Source organism: Megascapheus bottae, chromosome 5 (assembly GCF_031878675.1).
Source record: "Megascapheus bottae isolate mThoBot1 chromosome 5, mThoBot2.hap1, whole genome shotgun sequence".
NCBI lineage: Eukaryota > Metazoa > Chordata > Mammalia > Rodentia > Geomyidae > Megascapheus > Megascapheus bottae.
This window is the reverse complement of record NC_143513.1, coordinates 19,925,303-19,947,712: the sequence shown is the minus strand read 5'-3', so window position 1 is coordinate 19,947,712 and position 22,410 is coordinate 19,925,303. Positions and strand designations below refer to the sequence as shown.

Sequence of the window (22,410 nt, the reverse complement as noted above, 5' to 3'; positions counted from 1 at the left end):
TTTTGCTGTCCATTGTGTGACTTAATCTAGTTAACCGTGTTCCAAAAATCACATAACATCACACTTTGTTTTTTATTACTCTTTAGCTGCACCCAATTTATAAATTAAACTATTATAAGGACAATGGTATTTGTAAGATTTGGTACTGTTGGTGATTTTAGGATAAAGGAAGTTTTTCTACTGGACTTTTTGTTACATGTACCTAGGGGTCACACATTTTGAAATATATGTAAGAAATTGTTTTGAAAGGCAATTAACCAAAGCAGTGCCATTTTTTCTGCATTTTACATTTCTTTTGACTTTATTATACTCGTCAGCAATAATGAGGGGTCTGTGATTATTTTTTGGGGGGTGGTGGTATTGGGGTTTGAACTCAAGGGCCTTGGCTTGGGTTTGCATCCTACCACTTGAACCACACCTCCAGCCTAACTTTTTTTTGCCAGCTCTAGAGTTTGAACTCGGAGCCTGAGCACTGTCTTTGGGCTTTTTCCTCAAGGCTAGCACTCTGCCTCTTGAGCCACAGCACCACTTCCAGCTTTTCTATGTATGTGGTATAGCGCAAATGAACCTGGGTCTTGTGCATGCTAGGCAAGCACTCTACTACTAGGCCAAACTCTAAAACTTTCTTTATTGAGATTAAGTAATTACATATATTTCATAGTACTGTAGCATTACACTTGGCTAAAGTCACGATCACTTTTTTTACTTTCAAATACCAATAAGCATCATTTAAATCTGCAAAATTTATATATGTTGAAAAATGCAAAATCTTCTACTCTTTTCTAGAAAAAAAGTTTAACTGTTAGAACATTGACAAACCATTTCTTCCCTTTTGCTAGTGTATCAGTTGTTCCCTGTTTCTCTCATTCTCTTCCCTCCACCGCCACCCTTGCATTGCTTAATTCCATTCCGTCAATGTCTAGTGCAGCTGATGGCCCCGTTGTGGTACCTGAGCACTATCCTTGGGCTTTTTCCTCAAGACTAGCACTCTGCCATTTGAGCCATAGCACCATTTCTGACTTTTTCTATGTATGTGGTAACGAAGAATCGAACCCTGGTCTTTGTGCATGTCAGGCAAGTACTCTACCACTAGGCCAAACTCTCAGCCCCAGGTACCACATTTTTAAATCCATTCATCTGTAGTGGGGCCTCTGGGTTGTTTCCAGATATTTCTTGGCTATTGTGAATAGTGCAGCGATGAAACAGGGCTGTGCAGGTGGCCTTATATCCTGGGTCATGTTGCCCAGGGTAGATACCTAGGATTGGTATGGCTAGCATTTTACTGGGTTTTTTTGGAAATGGAGTCTTGTGGACCTTTCTACCTAGGCTGGCTTCAAATTTCAATCTTTTAGCTTTCTGATGGTAGGATTTCAGGCCAAATGGTGGTAGACTTGTGACAGTAGTTTTTAGGAAATGGCGAACAGCACTGGTTGATGTATTTTTCTCAGCATCTTTTTTTTTCCCCCGCTTTTTGGATCAATACTGGAGTTCACACCATGGCTCCGGGCTCTACTGTGGTAGTTTTCTCTCAGCTGACAGTCTTAACTCTTGAACCATGCTGTTTGAAGCTTTTCTTCTGTGCATCCTGATACCTGTTTTCCCTGATGAGAAGCTCATTATTCCTGGTTGGGAAGTTGACTGAGTAGGGGCATACTTACCTAGCACAAGGTATCAAAAGTAAAGAGAAGTGTGCAGTCTTTAGTTGCTATCTCAGAAAAGGCAGATTTGACATTACCTTCAATGTCCTGTAAGTGGAGCCCATCTCTGCTTTAAGTAGATAATGATGGCTGTTAGAAGCTGATTCTGTATTTTTATGTATTTCCTCCTTTATCTTTGTACTTGTTTTCTCCTTCCTGGTTTATAACATTAGAGTAGAATGCTGTATCTTGTCTTTGGATAAACCACTATCTGTGTTCCATTCCAGAATTTTGCCCCTCATCCTTCTACAATATTCTCTTTTTCTTTGAACCTGCCAGGTTGCTTTTTCCAATAGGGCCAATGGGCTGGTTCTTCTACTAGACAAAAAGCCTCTAGTTTCTGCCCGGCAGCTGGCTCAGGCAGTACTTTATTGGCAAGCTTCTAGTTTATAAATGACAGGAAATGCTCCTTTCAGAAATGCTCAAACAGTAGGGAAGAGGCAATTGGCAGCAAGTGAAGCAGAGCAGGAGCTGGCACTGGCATCGTGCACATTGCCCTGGCTGGATGGTGTTGGCAGCTTGCACTTGGGTTGGCAGGAGTAAACCTACGGGCTGTTGTCTCCAAAATCTGATAGCCTCTTTGGAGTATTCCCAAAAGTCTCCAGAATGATAATGTCACCTTCAAACTGCTAACTTCTGCTGATGACAAGATGGGTACTTCTTTTCGGTCTAATTAGTTTTAAGACACTCTGTAACAAACAGAATACTTTCTGAATTGAAATTCCAATTTTTAGACTGGAGAATTTTCATGACGTCTCAAGTTCTTAAGATTTTTCATTGTGGGTGTTCCTCCTTTGTTGGTAAACAGTTCCCAAGTAAATAACTCACTGAAATCCAGAGAAGTCTTTACTGTTGAGTTTGGGAGAGGAACTTACTTTTTGCCTTCTATTTTTTTTTTAGTTTATTTTTCAAGTCATGAAAATGAGTCAGTTTGCTCTCAATTCCAGACAAAAATCCATTTAAGAACAAAATCCCCCCAACCCCAAATATGTACTTTACAAGGAAAAGGGCAGCACTGGCATCCTTCCACATTCCTGGAGACTGACCCCGCTGGCTGGCGTGCAGGTTTCCTTGCCTTTGTGATGTCTTAGGTTTTGTTCCCCACAAAGTAAATACACTTAACCTTACTATTTGCTCATATTTACGTCTCATCACAATGCATGACTGGGAACTACACACTGGCAGACGTCAGCAGTTATGCAAGTCTAGCTGCCACAGCTTTCTTCTTTTAGGATTTCAAGCCATAGCACAGAGTATGCCAAGAAGCCCAAAGGAGCTTTTGCTGGTAGGCAATCTGGCGGAAACCCACTGGAAAGTAGTTTATATCCTGTGAATATCCTTCACCCTAAAGAATGTATCGAGAAAAGCTTTTTGTTGTTTTTTAAACTGTACTAAAAATAGGTGCCATAGCATTTTCATATATGCATATAATGTATTTTTTGGGGTCACCCTTCCACTTCCATATCTTTCCCTTAAAGTTCTAGATTCCATATGAGAGAAAGTGTTGTCTGGGTATGGATTCCTTGGTACCACATACATAGAAAAAAAGCTGGAAGTGGTAGAGCTCTAGCCTTGATAGAAGTCCAAGGACAGTGCTCAGGCCCTGAGTTCAAGCCCCATGACTGGAAAAAAAAAAATAGGGTTCTGTAAAAAGGGTTCAATTAATGCATCTGAATATTAATTTAAATTCAAGGAGTCTATAAAAACACAGGGTTTTTATGTGACTGTTGTAGTCTCAGAGGAAAATGTACTTACAAAGCAATCTATGGCCAGAGAGATGCCTTATACATAGGAAACTTGGGCAGATTAGGTGATGCTCAAAAATGTCTTCTGAACTTTAGACATCTGGTGAGTCATTTTAAGATACTTTAGGTGAACATGACTGCTCTTCAGTCTCGAGCAGTATCTCTCTGCAGGAAACACTATGTTTGCTTCTAATTCTGCATTATTTGACAGATTCTGTTGCTCTGTTCTCATATCACAGAGCATTTTTTTATTTTATTGTCGGTCGTGGGCTTGGACTCTGGGCCTGGACGCTGTTCCTGAGCACTTCAGCTCAAGGCTACCACCCTACCCCTCGAGCCACAACACCATTTCCAGTTTTCTGGTGGTTAATTAGAGAGGAGTGTCTTGCGGTCTTCAGTGCCTGGGCTGGTTTTAAACCTCAATCCTCAGATCTCAGCCTCCTGAATAGCTAGGATTACAGGTATGAGCCACTGTACCCTGGCAAACTGGGCATTTTAAAGTCAGTGTAATAGTCCTTTACAGTAATTTACCCTTTCAGCTAACATTTGGTCCTTTGCCTACTATTCCTTTCCCAACACTTGTTACATTTCTTTGGGAGGGAAGGGAGGGAGTAGAACTGGATTTTGATTTTAGAGCCTTGGCTGTCACAAGGCTAGAGTTGTATCCTTTAAGCTACACACCTCCACGACCAGCCCTGATTTTGCTGGCTATTATGGAGATAGAAGTTTGGAGGACTTTTCTGCCAGGCCTAGCTTTGACCTGCAATCCTCATTGCTTCTTCAGTAGTTATAGAGGCTTGTGGTTCTCTGCCTGGGTTTTCTGTCTTCTTAATCTTCATATTGGATTTGTTACTTTTCATCTTTATAACCCGAAAATTAACAAAAACATGGTAGCCTTTCATTACCATGTCAGAAAGTTTATTGCTTGTTGAGCTTTTGAGGTGTCATGGTGGCCATCTGTTACGTTCTTAGCTAAGACACATGCTGTGGCTGTGCTTTTGAGGTTGGCACTTTTGTCCCAAGAATGATGTGGAGGATGAAGGCTGTTAAATTTCTATCCTGAAGAGATTTACAAGGTTTTTGGGGGGAGCATCATCAGAAAAAGTTTTAAGCAAATGAGTAGTTTTTCTTTATAGAACCGGCGCGAATCAAGCCCTAGATAGTTTTAAATTGGCTGTTAGCTTCAAGCCCTATGTATGTTAACAGATTTTGGTTTTGCATTATGTTGATATTCAGATCCCTATCCTCTTATTTTTCCACTGCCTATTTTTTATCTTTCAAATTGGTTTATAAGCAACATATAAAATTCTGGAATGAGGCCCAAGGAACAAGGAACACAATATTCACAGTAAAGTATTATGCGGTAGATGTGGGCTAATTACAGTTTAGATTTAAGCTAATTTTTAGCCTTATCATTCCTAAGCTGACATCTTTTATTTATATTTAATTAAAACACAGTAAGGATGTTTTAAGTAAAATAGATACTACTGGGAAAAAAAAGAGTAAGCATTAACTTAACATGCTTGATAAAGGACAGAGGACACAGTGAGCACACCTCATGGTCAATGTCAGCATTGAATCAGTTATAAAATAAGAAAAGCCCTAAGGAGCCCATGGTGTAGGGTGACTATATAAGACACTGCAATGTAATGCCTTCCAGAGAGGCACTCACTCTTCCTATGACTTGGATGTTCTGAAAAATAAAATAATTTTATTTGATGTCTTATGCTAGTGGATATGGATATGTAAGATATACAATTGGGTTATATCAGGCAGTATAGGCCCCTAAAAGGAGGATGTAGCACAAGTGATAGAAAACCTGGTAAGTGAAAAGACTTGAGTTCAAACCACAGTTCTGCCCAAAACAACAGAAACCCAAAAGTTAGACAAGCCACTGCTGACCATGCCTATAATTCTAGCTACTCAGGGAGGCTGAGATCTGAGGATAATGGTTCAAAACCTTCATGGGGGCAGCAAAACCTGAGACTGTTATATCTAATTACCAAAAAAGCTAGAAGAAATGATGTAGCTCAAGTGGTAGAGCTGTAGACTTGAGGTGGGTAAAAAAAAAAAAAAAGCTGAGCTATTGCCCAGGCCCTGAGTTTAAGCCTGGGGACTAACAAAAAACAAAGTAAAACCTACATATATTAAGGGTAGGTATGGTGTCCTTGAATGCTGCCTTGTTTATTGATATGTAGGCCAAAATTCCATTTACTTATCAAGAAACTACCTTGGGATAGTTAGTAGTTGGGAGATACTAGTGGTTAATGCAGTTTTGTTGTCTTTGTCTATATATTTCAAATTTGTATTTTACTGGCACTTTGAAACTTAGAAAAAGTGAAATGAAAACACAAATTCTTTTTAGAATGTGTATGCACAGTACCTCCTTATGAAACTCTTGCCAACTTACTGTAACTTTTCTAATGAGACTACTATATGAGAATGTGCTCATCCTAAATGATTTAAAAAGAACATAAAAATAAAATTGGCTGGCACTGGTGGCTTAAGCCTGTAATATTAACGATTCAGGAGGCTGAGATCTGAGAATCCTGGTTCAAAGCCAGCCAAGGCAAAAAAGTCTATGCGACTACAATTAACCATACCAAAAGGCTGGACCTAAGTGGCAGATTTTGGCTTTGAGCAAAAACAAAAAACAGCAAATTGCCCTCTCCCATCTCCCAACTCAAGGGTTAGCCCCAATATCAAAACAAAACAAAATTGTAGCAAGTAAGCATGTATGTATTGGCTTTCTTTTCTACAGCAATCGGAAACGGAGACTGTGCACCTGTTTATTCCAGCCCTATCAGTCGGCGCTATTATCGGCAAGCAGGGCCAGCACATCAAACAGCTTTCTCGGTTTGCAGGAGCTTCAATTAAGGTACTGTTTTGCCAACCATGGCTGTCTTGGTTCTTCAAGCAAATTACAGAGAGATGAGTCTTCTATCCACTTGATAATTTCAATTGAAAGTAGCAGGCTGTCTTGGATTACGTAGGGTATGACAGAAAACTCCAACCACTGTGGCTTTAACAAGGTAAGTAAACTTTTCTCTCCAGAAAAAAAATCTGGCAGTGCAGAACTAGATATCTCTGCCCTACCAGGCTTTGGATTTACTATTTCCCTTAACCTCATCTTCCCCAGGCATGACCCTTCATGGTCCCAGGGGACATGATTCAGGGTTCTGACAACCAGCCAGTAGGGCAGATGAAGAAACGTGAGCCTTTCTCACAAGCAAGCCTCCTTTAATGGCTATGGCACATCTCAACTTAGTTCTACTCTCTCAGAACTTAGACAAAGCTAAAGAGGCTGGGAAAGCTCATCTGGGTTAGCTACCACTCGGTTAGGTAACCAGTATCAGGACAAATGATGCTGTCTGAACACAGAATAGGTTCAAAGATACTGTGTTTGGATATATTCAGGCAATTTTAATATTAAACAAGAAACTTCTTGCTTTCTGGAAAAGAGGCTTGATAAAACCGTAAGTTTCTCAGGCAAACACCAGTATACAAGAGATTGTATGTTTTATAAACTTTTTCAAAAAGACTTAAAAAGATAACAGACTAGAGGCATGGTTCAAGTGGTAGAAAGACAGCCATGAGTAAGAAAGCTAAGGAACAGAGAGGGACCTTGAGTTTAAAGCACACATGTACACGGTAAGGTATTTACTATATAATCCATAAACCTCACTCCTGGACATTTATCTGAGGAAAATGAAAGATGAGGTTTACACACTGGGGAAAAAAAGCCATTGAAGTCAAATATTTACAGCATGTTTATTGCTATAACTCTGCCCAAATAAGAAACCAATTATCCTTCAACTGGTGAATTGGCTAAGTGTGCTTCATCTATAGTATAAATACTGGGAAAGGCCTGGGTTGAGATGACATTTTCTCCTTCCTTTTCTTAAATTGCAATGATGTTTTGGTTTGTTTTACATAATAAGCTGGACATAGTAGCACAGGACTGTAATTACAACATTCAGAACAGTGCCCAGGCCCCAGTACTGGTGTGTTTCTATACACACATACATGCACTGTCCTGTCTGTAATTATTTTGTACAGCAAATGTTCTATCAGTTTTAAAGTAACACTTAATCATCTGGGTCTCAAAATAGTTTCTTCCAAACTCTCTTAGGTATATTGGTTTCTGCACCATTACTCAAGCCTGGTCTTTTTATGTGATTTTTATATATTCTGAGAAAACAGAAAAGTCTGACTTGTCCTTTTTCCTGCACAGTTACTGTTATTTTATTTGGCATGCTATGCCAATAAGTTTATTTGATAATTTACTAAGTCCAAGACTCAAGCATTTGCTTTATAAATTAAGTAAAAGGGATTTCGCAATCTTGACTATTAATGTGTCCCTTCTTCTGAAAGTTAGAGAAAGCTGTGGGGTGCAAGAACCTTGCAATGGTAAGCAGAGTTCCATAGAGTTTTCTGGGACAGGTAGTTCTGGAGCAGAAACTCTCTCACTGGTCTTATTTCTCCAGCCTTCCATTTCTCCATCTGTGAAATGGAGGTAACTCATGAAGATGCAGGAGGGTTAGCTTTAGGCAGTGTCATGTACATAGTGTATAATGGAAGTGCCATGTGACTATGTAAAAGGCAGTGCTAATTGTGGCTTAATTTCTAGTTGTGCATTTTAGTGAGGTACATCTGTCAAGCTCATTGGCCTACAGTTTCTATCAATTACACCTGAAAGTATAACTAGTTGGTGATGGTCTGTTATAGATTGCTCCAGCAGAAGCACCAGATGCTAAAGTGAGAATGGTCATTATCACTGGACCACCAGAGGCTCAGTTCAAGGTATGTGCTTAGTGTGTAAGCATCAAAGAAAACTATCTGAAGTTTCATTTCAAGGATAAACTCAAGCTTTTGTTTTGGTCATGAGGTTTGAACTCAGGGCCTGAGCTGTTTTGCTCAAAGGTAGTACTCTACTACTCTGAGCCACAGTGCCACTTCTGGTTTTCTGATGGCTAACTGGAGATCAGAATCCCGAGGACTTTGCTGCCTGTGCTGGCTTTAACTCCAGTCCTCACATCTCAGCCTCCTGAGCAACAGGGATTATGTGTCTTACATAATGGGAAATCTATTATACCCGTGTCTTCAAATTCCAATTATCTATTAAATACAACACTTTTTTTTTTTTGGTGAGTGTTGGGGCTTGAACTCGGGGCCTGAGCACCAAGGAATGGAACCCGCGTCTTCATGCATGCTAGGCAAGCACTCTACTACTAGGCCAAACTCCTGGCCCCTAGTAAATGTTTTAACCCAGTTTTTTTAATTGTATTGTCAACAAGCATAAATCAGCTAAAATTAAAAAAATGTGTGTAGTTGAGCGTGGTGGCTCATTCACACCTATAATACTAGCTACTCAGCAGAAAAACACTAAGAGGACTATGGTTCTAGGCCAGTTAGGCCTTGAAAGCTGAATGGGTTATACACACTTGACATCTCTTTATACATTGGAAATAGAAACTGAAGTCCAGACCAGCAAAGGCATAAACACAGGACTCAGCTTGAAAAAAGTAAAAGGTGTGGGCTCCATGGGTAGAACATACACTTGGAAAGTGCAAGATGTTGAGTTCAAAACCCAGTAAAACAAAAACAAAGAAAGTATGGCTCTTGATGAGCTCAGCATTGTTAGCTATGTAGTTCTTTCCTTACCTTTTCTTCTTAATTCTTAGTGCCAGAAAAGATGTGTTGGCTTTCAGTAGTGGAGTATGAGTGGCCATTGTCTGTAAAAATGATTTTCTGGTTTGACTAGTAGTTGCCATTAACTGTTTTCATGAGGAAAATGTGACTTAGCCTTCTTGCTACATTTAGTTGGCTATTCTGTGATAATCATTGTCACACTTTGTAGCACTCCTAGCTTTTGTGTCTTAACTTCAACAACCTTCCAGATGTAGATGTAACAAAGGATTATTCCAGGTGGGTTTAGGCCTTCTTTAAGTTAACTGATCTTTCTGTTTTAAATATGAATGATACTGAACAGACATCTCATTTGTAGGCTCAGGGAAGAATTTATGGGAAAATAAAAGAGGAAAACTTCGTTAGTCCTAAAGAAGAGGTGAAACTTGAAGCTCATATCAGAGTGCCATCCTTTGCTGCTGGGAGAGTTATTGGAAAAGGAGGCAAAACGGCAAGTACTTCAGCAAAACCTGTTGAGGGGGTATGAAAGGGAAAATGGTGGAAGGTATTTGAGGAGTGCATTTTGGCTAATTGGTAAAAAGCAAGACCATGTTTACCAAGGTTTGAAGAAGATTGCCTATTGTTCCCTGCACACTGGTATCACCAAATCGCTGATGCATATTTCAGACTTTGTGTGAAAGGGAGATCCCATACTTGTATGTTTTCGACATTGTCTTGTTAGCTTTAAACTTATTATACCCTGAAAAGTGAATGGTTTCTTATTGCTACCTAACAGCCTTTAAGCTGTTTGTAATTTTGAAGTGATGGACAACCAGATTTGAATGTAGTTTTGCTACATGTAAATGGGCAAATCCGTTTCTCTGGATGAACCTTAAAATGGGGATAATAGTCTGTAAGCTAGTAGATTCAGTGGATAATAGTCTGTAAGCTAGTGGATTCAGTGGAATTTATAAAGCCTGGAACATAGTATGTACGTAGGGATAAGTGGTGATTGTGTCTTATGCCACTTAGTATGATTCTGTATTTCAGGTGAATGAACTCCAGAATTTGTCAAGTGCTGAAGTTGTTGTCCCTCGTGACCAGACACCTGATGAAAATGACCAAGTTGTTGTCAAAATAACTGGTCACTTCTATGCTTGCCAGGCAAGTCGGCTTTTTGTTCCTTAGATTGAAGCAGTTCTGCATGGATGCTCCCACCCCATACAATATTTACAAATATTTAACGTTTGGGGGACACTGAATTCTTTACGGACTGTGTAAAATGTGTGGGTGCCTCCAGGGACACACTGCTCTCTGAACTGTTGATTCTATTTATTTGTTCACAAGTTGGTCATGATATTACTGATCTGAAGGATGTTGTAAAGCCCTTTAAAAGTCATTTTTTCCTCATCCATATTTCAAGATTAATTTCTATAAACCATAAGATTGGTTTCTATATAATAGGATTCAAAATGCATGTCACTGTCCCAGGCACAGTGTCAAACACCTCTGTAATGTACCTCAAGCTTTCCCTAGCCTCTAAATTACTGAAATAGGGTCTCAGTAATTTTGTCCAGGCTATTCTAGAATTTGTGATTCTCTGGTATCTTGTTAATTTTCAGATGGATTTCTATTTTGAAGTTGCTGAAATGGAGGGACAAAAAAACCTTGGGGGGGGGGCGAAGTGTGGCCTAGTGGGTTTGAAAACCTTAGTACTACATACACAGAAAAGGCTGGAACTGGTGCTATGGCTCAAGTGGTAGTGTGCTAGCCTTGAGAAAGCCCAAGGATAGTGTCCAGGCCCTGAGTTCAAGCCCCAGAACTCCCCCCCCCCAAAAAAAAAAAAAAACCCCAAAAAAACTTTTTAGGAGCTCATTACCTATAATCTAAGCCTCTCAAGAAGCGATGGGGAGGATTTTGATTCAAAACCAACTTGAGCAAAAAAGTTAGCAAGCCCTATCTCAACAGGACAGACATGGTTGTGCAAACCTGTGATCCTAACTATGGGAGGCTTAAAGGAGATTAAGGTTTGAGAGCTGGTTGCCGGTGAAAAAGATTGACTCCATCCTAACAAAAGGGCTAAAGGACACAGATCTAGTGGTAGAGCACCTATCTAGCAAGTACAAGACCTTGAGACCAAACTCTAGCACCATCAAAACCCAAAAAAGTTTAGAAACTTTTGATTGTGGAGGGGAAGCTTTTTTTCAGAGCTATGTCTTTTTTTAGGTTGCCCAGAGAAAAATTCAGGAAATTCTGACTCAGGTAAAGCAGCACCAACAGCAGAAGGCTCTGCAAAGTGGACCACCTCAATCAAGGAGGAAGTAAAGGCTCAGGAAACAGCCCACCACAGAGGCAGATGCCAAACCAAAGACAGATTGCTTAACCAACAGACGGGCGCTGACCCCATCCAGAACCACATGCACAAGTTTTTACCTAACCAGTTGTTTCTGAGGACCAGGCAACTTTTGAACTCCTGTCTCTGTGAGAATGTATACTTTTATGCTCTCTGAAATGTTTGACACCCAGCTTTAAAAAGAAAAGAGGGGGAGGGAGGGAAAGAGCTCTGCACTTCCCTTTGTAATCTCGCATATAACAAATACTCGTTTCTTCTTAATATCCCCTATATAATGCCAGAAATTGGCTTAAATGGTGTAGCCACTAAATTCATCAAATGAGTAAATTAAAAAAGTAGATTGCTCCTAAATCCAATTGTCAAAATTGGAGCCAAATACAATTACCACAGGAACTTAATTAAATGTTATGTCATTAGTAAAGAAAAACCATTTTTATCTAACACTAACACAAATAACCTAAGGGAAGTGCTAAACGGTGTTGGCAGGGGTATTAAATGTGCATTTTTACTCAACTACCTCAGGTACAGTAATACAGTGAAAAGCAAATTGTTCCTTTTTGGAAAGTTTTATATACTTTGAGTCCAACCATTTTTTTAAAAAAATTCAGTAACCTATATCAGCAGATAGGCAAATAAGAAATTTTGCTTCTGGCTGGTGACAGTAAAGTAGGAAAATTTTGGGCTTTTGGAGGCTACAAGTGGAAAATCCAACAAGTATTCAAAGATAGGGAGCAGTCAGTGCCTGTATTTAAGGAGCAGCCATACCATGTATTTGTTTATAATTGGGAATTTTTGGCAAAGTGATGGCAGGAGGCTTTGAAACAGCTAGTTTAAATGGCTTCAGGAGACTTCAGGAATTTTGTTTAGCTGTGTGATTGAACGCACACTTATGCTTTGTGCTTTTGACTATCACTGTATGCATTGATGAGGTGCAGGATTTATACAGGAAATGCGCCAGCTTGGGCTTGTCTTACAGGATGTTTAACTTGCCAATATAATTCAGATCAAATGATCTACACGGATTCCAGAAGAATTGCTTTGTAAGAGATAGTGACAGTGTTTGAACACAGTCATGTATTTTGAAGATTTTAAGCAGTGGATAATTTTTTTTAACTTCACCTAAACTATTATGTAGAATATAGCAGGACTTCTGTATATCCTGCAAGCAGTTACTTGAAAAATAAGTCAAAAGGTAGAGAATGCAAGGAAACAGTTTTGTGAATATAATTTGAATAACTGAAAACATCAGACCATTGATGAATTCTTTGCCCAGTTTGTACAAATGTGTGGGTGGTCTCCAGGGCCACACTGCTCTCTGAATAGTTTTTCTGTTGCTTTTGTTCACAAGATGATTACAGTCATCACATTACACTAATCTAAGGGTGTTATAAAACCTTTAAAAATCTTTTTTCCTCATTCAAGATTAATTTCTACACACTCTAGGTAAGTTTTCTAAAGATCAGTATATAATGTAGACGACTGGAAATGTCTTCCTAAATACTTTCTAAAAACCAATTTCTTTTGTAGTTTTAGCCAAAAAGTGCCCTTTTCATCATTGAATTCATATAGCGTTCTTTTTTCCCCATACAATGAATTTAAATTGCTAAAATAAAATCATGTACATGCTTTTTGGTTGGATTTCAGGTGAGATGTATAAGGCCAGAGCTCTTCCTCAATATTTGATTTTTTTAATAATGACAGGTGCTGTATAGGAATTTATAGCTGCTGGTTTAAATTCTGCCATATTTCACTTCTAGCCTTTGTCTGGCAAATCATGTTTTACTTTCACTTAAAGCACCGGTAATTTAGAGTATCTGGTACTAAGAATGATTCTGTAATTGAGTTTTGTACTTACCATATATGCATCATTCCTCATCTATAATGTGCCCCAAACGCAGCTTCATTTTCCAGATACCCTGATGCAGAATAAAATTTTCCATTGTTAGATACAGCTTGTTTTGCACTATTTTTCAGATGAATATATGTTCTATAAACTTGAGCAGATTTTGAACAATGATATATGTATGTCAGTGTTGAAATATACACCATTTCCTTCAGCTCCTGAGACATTAATGTGAACACTGATTATTGCGTATGAACTACAAGTTCCAAAAATTTACCCTAAATGGTGTAAGAATATGCTGGTGTTGACTACTGACCTCTTACCTCAAAGTAAATGAATTCAGTGTGAGGTGATACTGTACATAGAGTTAAGCAAAATTGTAAAAACAAAAACCAGAGCACAGCACTCAAATCACAAGAACCAGTGCTAATATTTAGGAAATTTCAGTAGCAAAGACAAATGTTATAAGGTATTGTAGATAAATGGCTTGAGTGCCCACACATAAGGTAAATCAGACTGGTTCTAGCAGCAAAATTGCAAAGGTAAGATTTAGGACCTCTATTTTCCAAGAAGTAACTCAATCCAAGTCTGCAATGACTGTTTTATTCACTTTTAAGTTCCACTGGTGCCAGGGAAGAACTATCATCTTCTATTCCAAGAATGAAGTCTTCAGGTAATATCTCAGGTACCATTTGAGATAACTGGTCATCATAAGAACGTAGGGTCCATAATTTTTCTAATTCATAGGTTTCTCTGGTTTCTGGGAGCATCAAATGAATCACCATGCTGCCTATTGGGGATAAACAAGAATTACAATTAGTATTGTTTTCCCCACCTCTACTTAGTATGAATCTGGAAAACTACAGCAGTGGTTCCAAGATCATTACCTGGGAACTTTTTAAAAGGGCAAATAATTGTGGACCCTCACTCAGAAAATGAAATGCTGGGTTCCACTTAGGGGACTTCTCCATGGATACTGCATATTGCAAATAGTCCAGAAACAAGTCAGTACTATCAAGGTTTATAGTCTTAGCAGAAATGTCGTCTATCAAACAGTATTTTTTAAGGCACAAGAAATCTACAAAACATTACACAAGGTATCGCTACAAGATAAATTGATCCAAAATACTTACAGTGGCAAAGCTGGGAAACTCCCACCTTTGGTGTCTACCCACAAGAGCAAAGTACCCTGGCTTCCTAGTAATTATAAAAGACACTCTAATCTCTGTGCATGTGTCAGCTGGCCTTCTGTTGCGAAAAGGGTTCTAAGATGAGACCAGTACAAAATCTGTTCTAATTGCATAATCTGGTATCTATGAACCTGGAAGGACAACTTGGGACAAAAATCTATGACCAAGCTTACTTACATCTCATCCTCACCCCTACAGTCCTTTCTCTACTACACTAAAGGATCTATCCCACCTGAACCATGGTATTCATCCTGTTCTACTTTCTGGCCCCAGGTGGTTAGATAGGTATCTATTAATACATTCCTCGGGAGTATACTTCTTAGAATATTTTGGTCAAGTAAAGCTTTCCTTTCACACATGAATAAGACTACCTGGGAATTAAAAATCAATTAGTACTTTTAAAGTAACTTACCAAAATCTACACATAGCCAGTCATCAGTTTCCTTTCCTTCAATCTTAACATGAGGCTCACTTTTACATTTTAGATGTTTGTACTGAAAAACAAAGCCAAACCATATATTAAAAAGTGAGGGAAGTCTCTGCTAGTAGGATCTATGGCCTTTTTCTTAGTCTGAATTTGGAGACTAACTTGTTTCTTATAGCTATAAGCCCTGAATATGACTGACAGGACTAGATTTGAGACAATTCTATCTTCTACATCTCTTTCCTTCCAAGGGATTAACCTCTATATATTACCTTTTGTGCCAGTTAACTTGCTCTTTACCCTTGGAGAAAGCAGATGCCCCTTTCCTGTTTGAAGGCAGTGCCTTTTCAGTACTACTGGTTTTATATAGGTCTTAATAAAAAGAACGTTTTCTGATCACAATGTGATGTCAATTCATACTAGAAATCAGCACGAACTAATAACTACACAAAAATCCGCTTCATTTTTCTATTCACTAAGCAATAAAAGAAAATCCTTAGAAATAAACCTAGCAAAGGACAAAGGACTTAAATAAATGAAAAATATCCTGTTTCGTAGACTGAAAATATATTTATTTGCCATCAGGGCTCAAACTCTGAACTTGGGCTCCATCCCCAATCTCCCTTTTGCTCACCGCCAGCAGTCTAACCACGTAAGCCACAGGGTTAGTTCCAGTTTTTGTGGGTGATTAATTGGAGTTAGGCGTTCTCACAGACTTTTCTGCCTGAGGTGGCTTTAAACAGGGACCCTCAGATCTCAGCCTCATGAGTAGCCAGGATTACAGATATGAGCTCCCAGCACCCAGTTTGTAAGACAGTATTTTTGAAATCCAATTATGTTTTCAAAAACAAAAAATTCATTCTAAACTTTATACAGATTCTCAAGTGATCCTTAACGGCTATAAACAATTTCATACCCAGATTTAAAAATTTAATATTGAGATTGGGTGCTCTGTTTGCTTGGCATGCTTGAGGCCCTGGGTTCAACTCCTTGTACCAAAGCAAAAGACTTAGTATAAAACTAAATCAAAATATGAGGTCCTTAAATATAGTAAGAACTACAGATCAATGGAAGATTTTCAAGAATAAACTTTCACCCATATGGCCAAATGATATCCAATACAATTGCAAGGGAAAAGCAAGTCTTCAACAAACACTGCCGAGGAATCTGGATGTCCATATGGAAAACCTCATCTAAAAAAGCTTAAAATTTGGGGTTTGCACCTCTGAACATCACCTTTATAATAAAGATAAAAAATTATTTTAAAATGTAGGGTTGTAGGCATGACTTGGTTGACAGAACACTTGCCAATGAGTGAAAGCATATCACATACCAAGTTTGAGTACTGGTGGAAGGCAGGGGACTTAAAATAGACTAAATGCCTAGCATAAGCCCTAAAAGTATAAAACAATAGGAATAAAGCTTCACAATGTGAATTGGGCAGTGATTTCGTGGATATATCAAAGGCAAATACTTTTGGAGCTAGGGAAGGAATGTAGCTCAGTAGTAAATCACTTGCTTGGCATCTCTGAAGCCATAGGTTTGATTCCCAGCACAATGCCACTTAATACATCAAATGACGATGGTAAAAAATAGGCCATCTATAGAATGGCAAGAAATACTTGCAAATTACATACCTGCAAAATACATAACTACACTCAGAAAATAACTCTTACAACTAAAAAATTTTTTTTAATTAAGCCTGATTTAAAAGTGGACAAACAGACCTTAGTGCTGATGGCTCACACCTATAATTGTAGATATTCAGGAGGCTGAGATCTGAGGATGGTGGTTTAAAGCCAACCCATGTAGGTCCATGAGATTCCAGTTAACAAAAGAAGCTGAAAGTTAATCTGTGCCTTAAGCAGTAGAGAGATAGCCTTGGCAAAAAAAAAAAAAAAGCAGAGAGGGTTGGGAATGTGGCTTAGTGGTAGAGTGCTTACCTAGAAATGTACAAAGCCCTAGATTTGATTCCTTGGTCCCCACATACACAGAAAAGGCTGGAAGTGGTCTAGCACTAGCCTTGAGAAAGCCTAAGAACAGTGTAGGTCAAAGGCAGAGTATCTATCTAGCATGGAGAAAGGCCTGGATTCTATCCCTGTCAATGGCAGATGGAAACATGGCACCAGAGTACAAAGACTATGTTTTGGTTAGAATGTAGAGAAATTAGAAACCTTGTGAGGATGTAAAGTGACATAGTAATTATGGAAGAGAATATGGTAGGTTCTCCAAAAGTTAAAAGAATGACCAGCAGTTCCAGTTTTGGGCGTATACCTGGAATTAAAAGCAAGTTTACTGCACTATTCACAACAGCCAAAGTTGGAAGCAACCCAAGTGGCTATCAATGGAAGAATGGCTAAACAATGACCTCCATACATGCAGTAGAATATTACTCTACCTTCAAAAAGAAAAGGGCACCAGGTACTAGTGGCTCAAGCATGTTGAAATCCTAGATACTCAGGAGGATGAGATTTGAGGACCATCATTCAAAAATCAATCCAAACAGAAAAGTCCAATGAGACTATCTCCAATTAATCAATAAAAAGCCAGAAGAGGAGGTGTGGCTTGTTACAGTGCCAGCTTTGAATAAAAAAGCCAAGTGAGGGAATTTGGCCTTTTGGTAAAATGCTTGCCTAGCATGCATGAAGACCCCAGTACCACATACATAGAAAAGCTGGAAGTGGTGCTGTGACTCAAGTGGTAAAGCACTAGCCTTGAGGAAAGCTCAAGGATGATGCTTAGGCCCTGAGTTACGACTTCAGGACCAGCAAATAAATAAATAAATACATACATACATAAATACATAAATAAGGGCCGGGAGTTTGGCCTAGTGGCAGAGTGCTTGCCTAGCATGCACGCAAACCCAGGTTCAATTCATAAAAAAAATGCCAGAAGTGGTGCTGAGGCTCAAGTGGAAGAGCTCTAACCTTGAGAAAGTCCAGGCCCTGAGCTCAAGCCCAGGATTGGCTAAATAAATAAATAAGCCGGGAGTTTGGCCTAGTGGTTAAAGTGCTTGCCTAGCATGCATGAAGACCCGGGTTCGATTCCTCGGTACCACATACATAGAAAAAAGCCGGAAGTGGTGCTGAGGCTCAAGTGGTAGAGCTCTAGCCTTGAGAAAGTCCAAGGACAGTGCTCAGGCCCTGAGCCGAAGCCCAGGACTGGCAAAAAAATAAAAATAAAAATAAAAATAAATAAAAAAATAAAAATAAATAAGCAAGCAAGCAAGCAAGCCAAGTGAGAACAAGAAGCTCTGAGTTACTCAGCGGTGTTTACCTAGTAATGTACAATCCCCTGGATTAGATCCCAACACTGGGAACATCCTCTAGTACATTCTTTACAGATGACCTTTGAAGCCATGATCTGAGTCATCACTAAAGGACAAACACTGATTCTACCTATGTGAGATACTAAGAATAGTCAACTTCCTAGATAACATGCATGATAGCCATATGTGCAAGTGGGAACAGAGACTTATTGTTTGGAGTTACTGTTATTTAATGGGTACAGAATTTTATTTTTGCAAGTTAAAGTTCTAAGGACAGTAGTAATAACTGCACATCAATGTGACTAAAGCCACTAACCAGTACACATAAAAACAATTACAAGGGCCGGGAGTTTGGCTTAGTAGTAACAGTGCTTGCCTAGCATGCATGAAGACCCAGGTTCAATTCCTTGGTACCACATACATAGAAAAGGCCAGAAGTGATGCTGTGGCTCAAGTGGTAGAGCCCTAGCCTTGAGGAAAGCCCAAGAACAGTGTTCAGGCCCCAAGTTCAAGCCCTAGGACTGGCAAAAATAAAAAAACAAAAACCCACAATTATAAGCCAGATACCAGTAGCTCATGGTTTGCAAGGTAAAGTTCTAAGGACAGTAGTAATGATTGCACATCAATGTGACTAAAGCCAATAAACAGTACACATAAAAACAATTACAAGCCAGGTACCAGTAGTTCATGCCTATAGTTCTAGCTACTCAGAAGGCTGAGATCTAAGGATGACAATTTGAAGCAAGCCTAGTCAGGAAAGACTCTTTATCTATAATTAACCACTAGGAAACTGGAAGTAGCAATATGGCTCAAAGTGGTAGAGTACTGGCCATGAGCAAAGAGCTCTGGGACAGTATCCAGGCCTTGAGTTCAAGCCCCAGGACCAGCGCAACAATTATAAGCCCTACATTATACCATTATACATATTTCATCATAAACTTTTTTTTTGTGGGTCATGGGGCTTGAGCTTGGCCTGTGTGCTGTACTTGAGCTCTACAGCTCAAGGCTACCACCCTACCCTTGAGCCTGGGTGTTGTCCCTGAGCTCTTCAGCTCAAGGCTACTGTACTGCCGTTGAGCTAAGCCTCACTTCCCATTTCCTAGAGGTTAGAGATAAAAAGTCTCAGGTCTTTTTGTGCCAGGGCTGGCTTTGAACCTTGATTGTCAGATCTCAGCCTCCTGAGTATCTAGGATTATAGGCATGAGCCATCTTGCCTGGCTCATCACAAACTTTAACCTTAATTGCACTCTCTCCATTTTCATTACTTTGTAAAGGTAATTTTTAATCCCTTATTTTACCTCTTTTAGAAATGTCTCTGAAGAATCTCTCATTCTTTTTATATTCCCCAAGTACAAAAATTGTCATTACTGAGTCTTCATGTTAATCCATTACACTATTATATCTGAAAGAGGCCCTAGCTTACAACTCTTCTCTATACCACTTATTTACTTATTTATGCCAGTCCTGGGGCTTGAACTCAGGAGCTGGGCACTGACCTTGGACACTTTTTGCTCAAGGCTAGCCATCGAGCCACAGTGCCACTTCCAGCTTTCTCTATGTATGTGGTACTGAGGAATCAAACCCAGGGCTTCATGCATGCTAGGCAAGCACTCTACCACTAGGCTATGCTCCCAGCCCTCTCCATTCTTCAGAATCAATCTTTGTTCTATCACACTATATATACATCAGTCTATTTTTACACCCCTTCTTATAACACTTTTCTAAGCAATTCTGGCTATTCTTCTGATCTTGTCTTCAGCCAATTTTTAACAGCACAAGAAAACTCCATTATCTTATAGAATGGTGGCAGATCAATTATATGGTTTCAAGATTCAGTCCAATTGGAAAATATGCCCACCTTGCTTTCCTTAAGACTTGTAAATTCACAGAACAAGGACTACACCATTTTTACTGTCCAATACTGAGTATAATGTTGAAGGACACTAGAAAAACTCAAACACTCAAACAGATAAACACTGTCTAGAATATTTTGAATTTTGGAAATATTTTATAGATCTCTAATATGATAGCAAAATACCTTGAAATGTGGCTAGTGCAAATGAGTACTACAACTAATAGAATTTAAGTTTAACTTACAACTAAATAGTTTCTGTGGCGAATGGCTACTATTCTAGAAATCTTTCTGATTTATACTATTTTCTAGCTTGCCCTTAACTTTTTGTGGCTCAACAGGGTTGAATTCTATATTTTTCACTATCAAAGAACTTACAATAAACTCTTGTAAATTTTGAAAGTTCAGGATTCCTCTGAAGCCCCAGTCACATAAGAAGTGTTGCTCCTCCATCTGATCCACTGATACTATTCCCCTGAGTTAATGGTCCAGAAAAGAAAAGAAAGCATCCTACCTACCATTTTCACAATGTAGTAGGCCATAGCATGTATGTGCCGGGTAGAAGTTCCACTACCAATTACAAAGTAATCCGTATACTGCATTTCTGGAGGAACTTTGATCACACAAATATCTCTTGCATTTTCTTGCCTTAGAAGTGAGACCAGCATATCAATGTCAAACTTGAGACCAGTATGATCTGAAATGCATAAATGTTTGTCAGATAGCCAAGTAGAAGACAGACCTGTGTGCATCCAGAGAAACAGTCAGAGAGATAGATGTGTCCCAGAGAAAATAAAACTCCTCCTCCTTGAAATGATCCAAAACACTTTAAAAGACAACAGTGTCCAGGCCTCCTCAAAGTTAAACCTGAGAAGCAGTTTCATGTACTCCTGCTCAGCTTTTCAGCCTGAGTGTGTGGGTTACACAGAGCCACTCTGCATCCTTTGCCAGTGCCACAAGTAAGCAGAACGAACCACAGATTACTTGCAAATGACTTTCTATTCACTGTTACTGAAATGTCCAATACACTTCAAACTCAGAAATGCTTTTACAATGTGGGGAGAGGGTGAATCCCATTCAAAAAAGGATACAGAACTAAAGATGTGAGCTGGGAGGGCTCAAATATCCCACAGTCTTCAACTGAGATAAACTCAGACTTACACAGGCAGCCTAAGATCAGAAAGAGCTAAAACAAATAATTCTCATTTTTCAACAAATTTTCTTACAAAGCAATCTGAGTTATTAACTATTATCTATGAAAATATTTTTTTTCAAGCAGCGATTTACAGTTTGCTCTTCGGTTTGGAGTATAAGTGTGTAAACATATAGCTCACTTAAATACTAAAACTGTCTCCAAAGAACCAAACAGCTAATTAAGTTCCATCGCATCACCTGGTGACAGTGGCTTATTCCTGTAATCCCAGCTGCATAGGAGGCTTCAGATCTGAGGAAGCCAGCCTAGAGAGGCAAATCTGTGAGTCTCTCACGTTCAACTACCTAGTAAAAAGCCAGAAATGGTTCTGTGGCTCGGGTGGTAGTGCGCCAGCTGTGAGCTAGAAAAAGCTGAGAACGGGAGTCAGAGTTCAGAGGTTCTTAACCGCGACCCATCCGAGTTTACACGCGTCCCTTGACCCGAGCTTCTGGCTCCTCCTCAGAACCCTCTGGCCCCACTTCGCCGAACCCGAGGAAGAGCGAGAAGCGTGTGAGGACAACGAGGCTGGGCCGCCAGGGTTCCGGGGTGTCCTTCGATGACCGCTGGCGTTTGGAGACCACAGCTCATTCCCCCCACCCCGCCCCCGGGCCTTCACTAAGAAACAAGCCCCTTCCAGCTTCGGGTCTACAGCTCTGAGCGCCTGAAATGCATACGGAAGGGAACTCCGGCCGCCTGGGTCGGCACCTGGCTCCACGCCCGTACCTGCAGCGCCCGGCTCTGCGCATTCCTCGCCGCCGGCCGGCTGCTCCTCCAGCTGAGACCCATGGTGTAGGCCGCGCACAAGATCCCGGCTCAGACCCGCCAAGCCGTGCGCGGCTCCCGCAGAAAGCCGCCCCTCCGGCAACAGCTGAAAACGGGACCCCAAAAACAGTGCGGGCCGCGCTCCCACCCAGACAGCCCCGCGCCCCAGGAGCAGCGCGACACGCCGCGCCACACGGACGCCGAGCCCCATCTTAGCGGTCGCGGCGCACCGACGTCACGGGGCGGGGCCTCCCGAAACAGCCCAAACACTAGGCCTGCTGTGGGCGTGACTATGTCCCGGAGGCGGGGCTATGGGCGGAGTCTAGGAACAAAGACGTTCCCATCATCCCCGTCTCGTTCAATACACAGATTCCCTACCATCTGAATCTCTCCAGTCGTAATTCCTAGAACTAAACATAAAACTCCTTAACTTTGATAGTTTCTAACTTAATTGAT

The 22,410-nt window shown here is 40.1% G+C and overlaps 2 protein-coding genes across 3 annotated transcripts in view; one reads left to right on the top strand and one right to left on the bottom strand.

Annotated features, from left to right (window-relative positions):
* Igf2bp3 (insulin like growth factor 2 mRNA binding protein 3) overlaps window positions 1-13,082 on the top strand; it is a 98,105-nt gene extending 85,023 nt beyond the window's left edge. The window contains exons 11-15 of one of the 2 annotated variants that reach the window (XM_090332758.1): window positions 6,204-6,320; window positions 8,171-8,245; window positions 9,450-9,581; window positions 10,121-10,234; window positions 11,297-13,082. In XM_090332758.1, coding sequence (XP_090188884.1) covers window positions 6,204-6,320; window positions 8,171-8,245; window positions 9,450-9,581; window positions 10,121-10,234; window positions 11,297-11,395 — 537 coding nt within the window. In that variant the 3' untranslated portion in view covers window positions 11,396-13,082. The remainder of the gene's footprint in view (window positions 1-6,203; window positions 6,321-8,170; window positions 8,246-9,449; window positions 9,582-10,120; window positions 10,235-11,296) is intronic. The other variant, XM_090332759.1, reaches the window with a different exon arrangement.
* A 587-nt stretch (window positions 13,083-13,669) lies between these two features.
* Malsu1 (mitochondrial assembly of ribosomal large subunit 1) lies at window positions 13,670-22,183 on the bottom strand. The gene is made up of 4 exons (XM_090332760.1): window positions 21,916-22,183; window positions 20,519-20,697; window positions 14,869-14,950; window positions 13,670-14,056 (listed from the first exon to the last, which is right to left on the bottom strand). Exons 1-4 carry the CDS (start codon window positions 22,163-22,165, stop codon window positions 13,869-13,871), a joined length of 699 nt encoding a protein of 232 aa, XP_090188886.1. The 5' UTR covers window positions 22,166-22,183; the 3' UTR covers window positions 13,670-13,868.
* Window positions 22,184-22,410: the final 227 nt, after the last annotated feature.

Excerpts from the sequence above, each read along its gene's own strand:
- Malsu1 (XM_090332760.1), bottom strand. The coding sequence starts at position 22,165 with ATGGGGCTCGGCGTCCGTGTGGCGCGGCGTGTCGCGCTGCTCCTGGGG. Across the intron at positions 20,698-21,915 it reads CGCAGAGCCGGGCGCTGCAG|ATCATACTGGTCTCAAGTTT; the intron begins GTACGGGCGTGG and ends TATGCATTTCAG. Across the intron at positions 14,951-20,518 it reads CCTACTACATTGTGAAAATG|TACAAACATCTAAAATGTAA; the intron begins GTAGGTAGGATG and ends TTTGTTTTTCAG.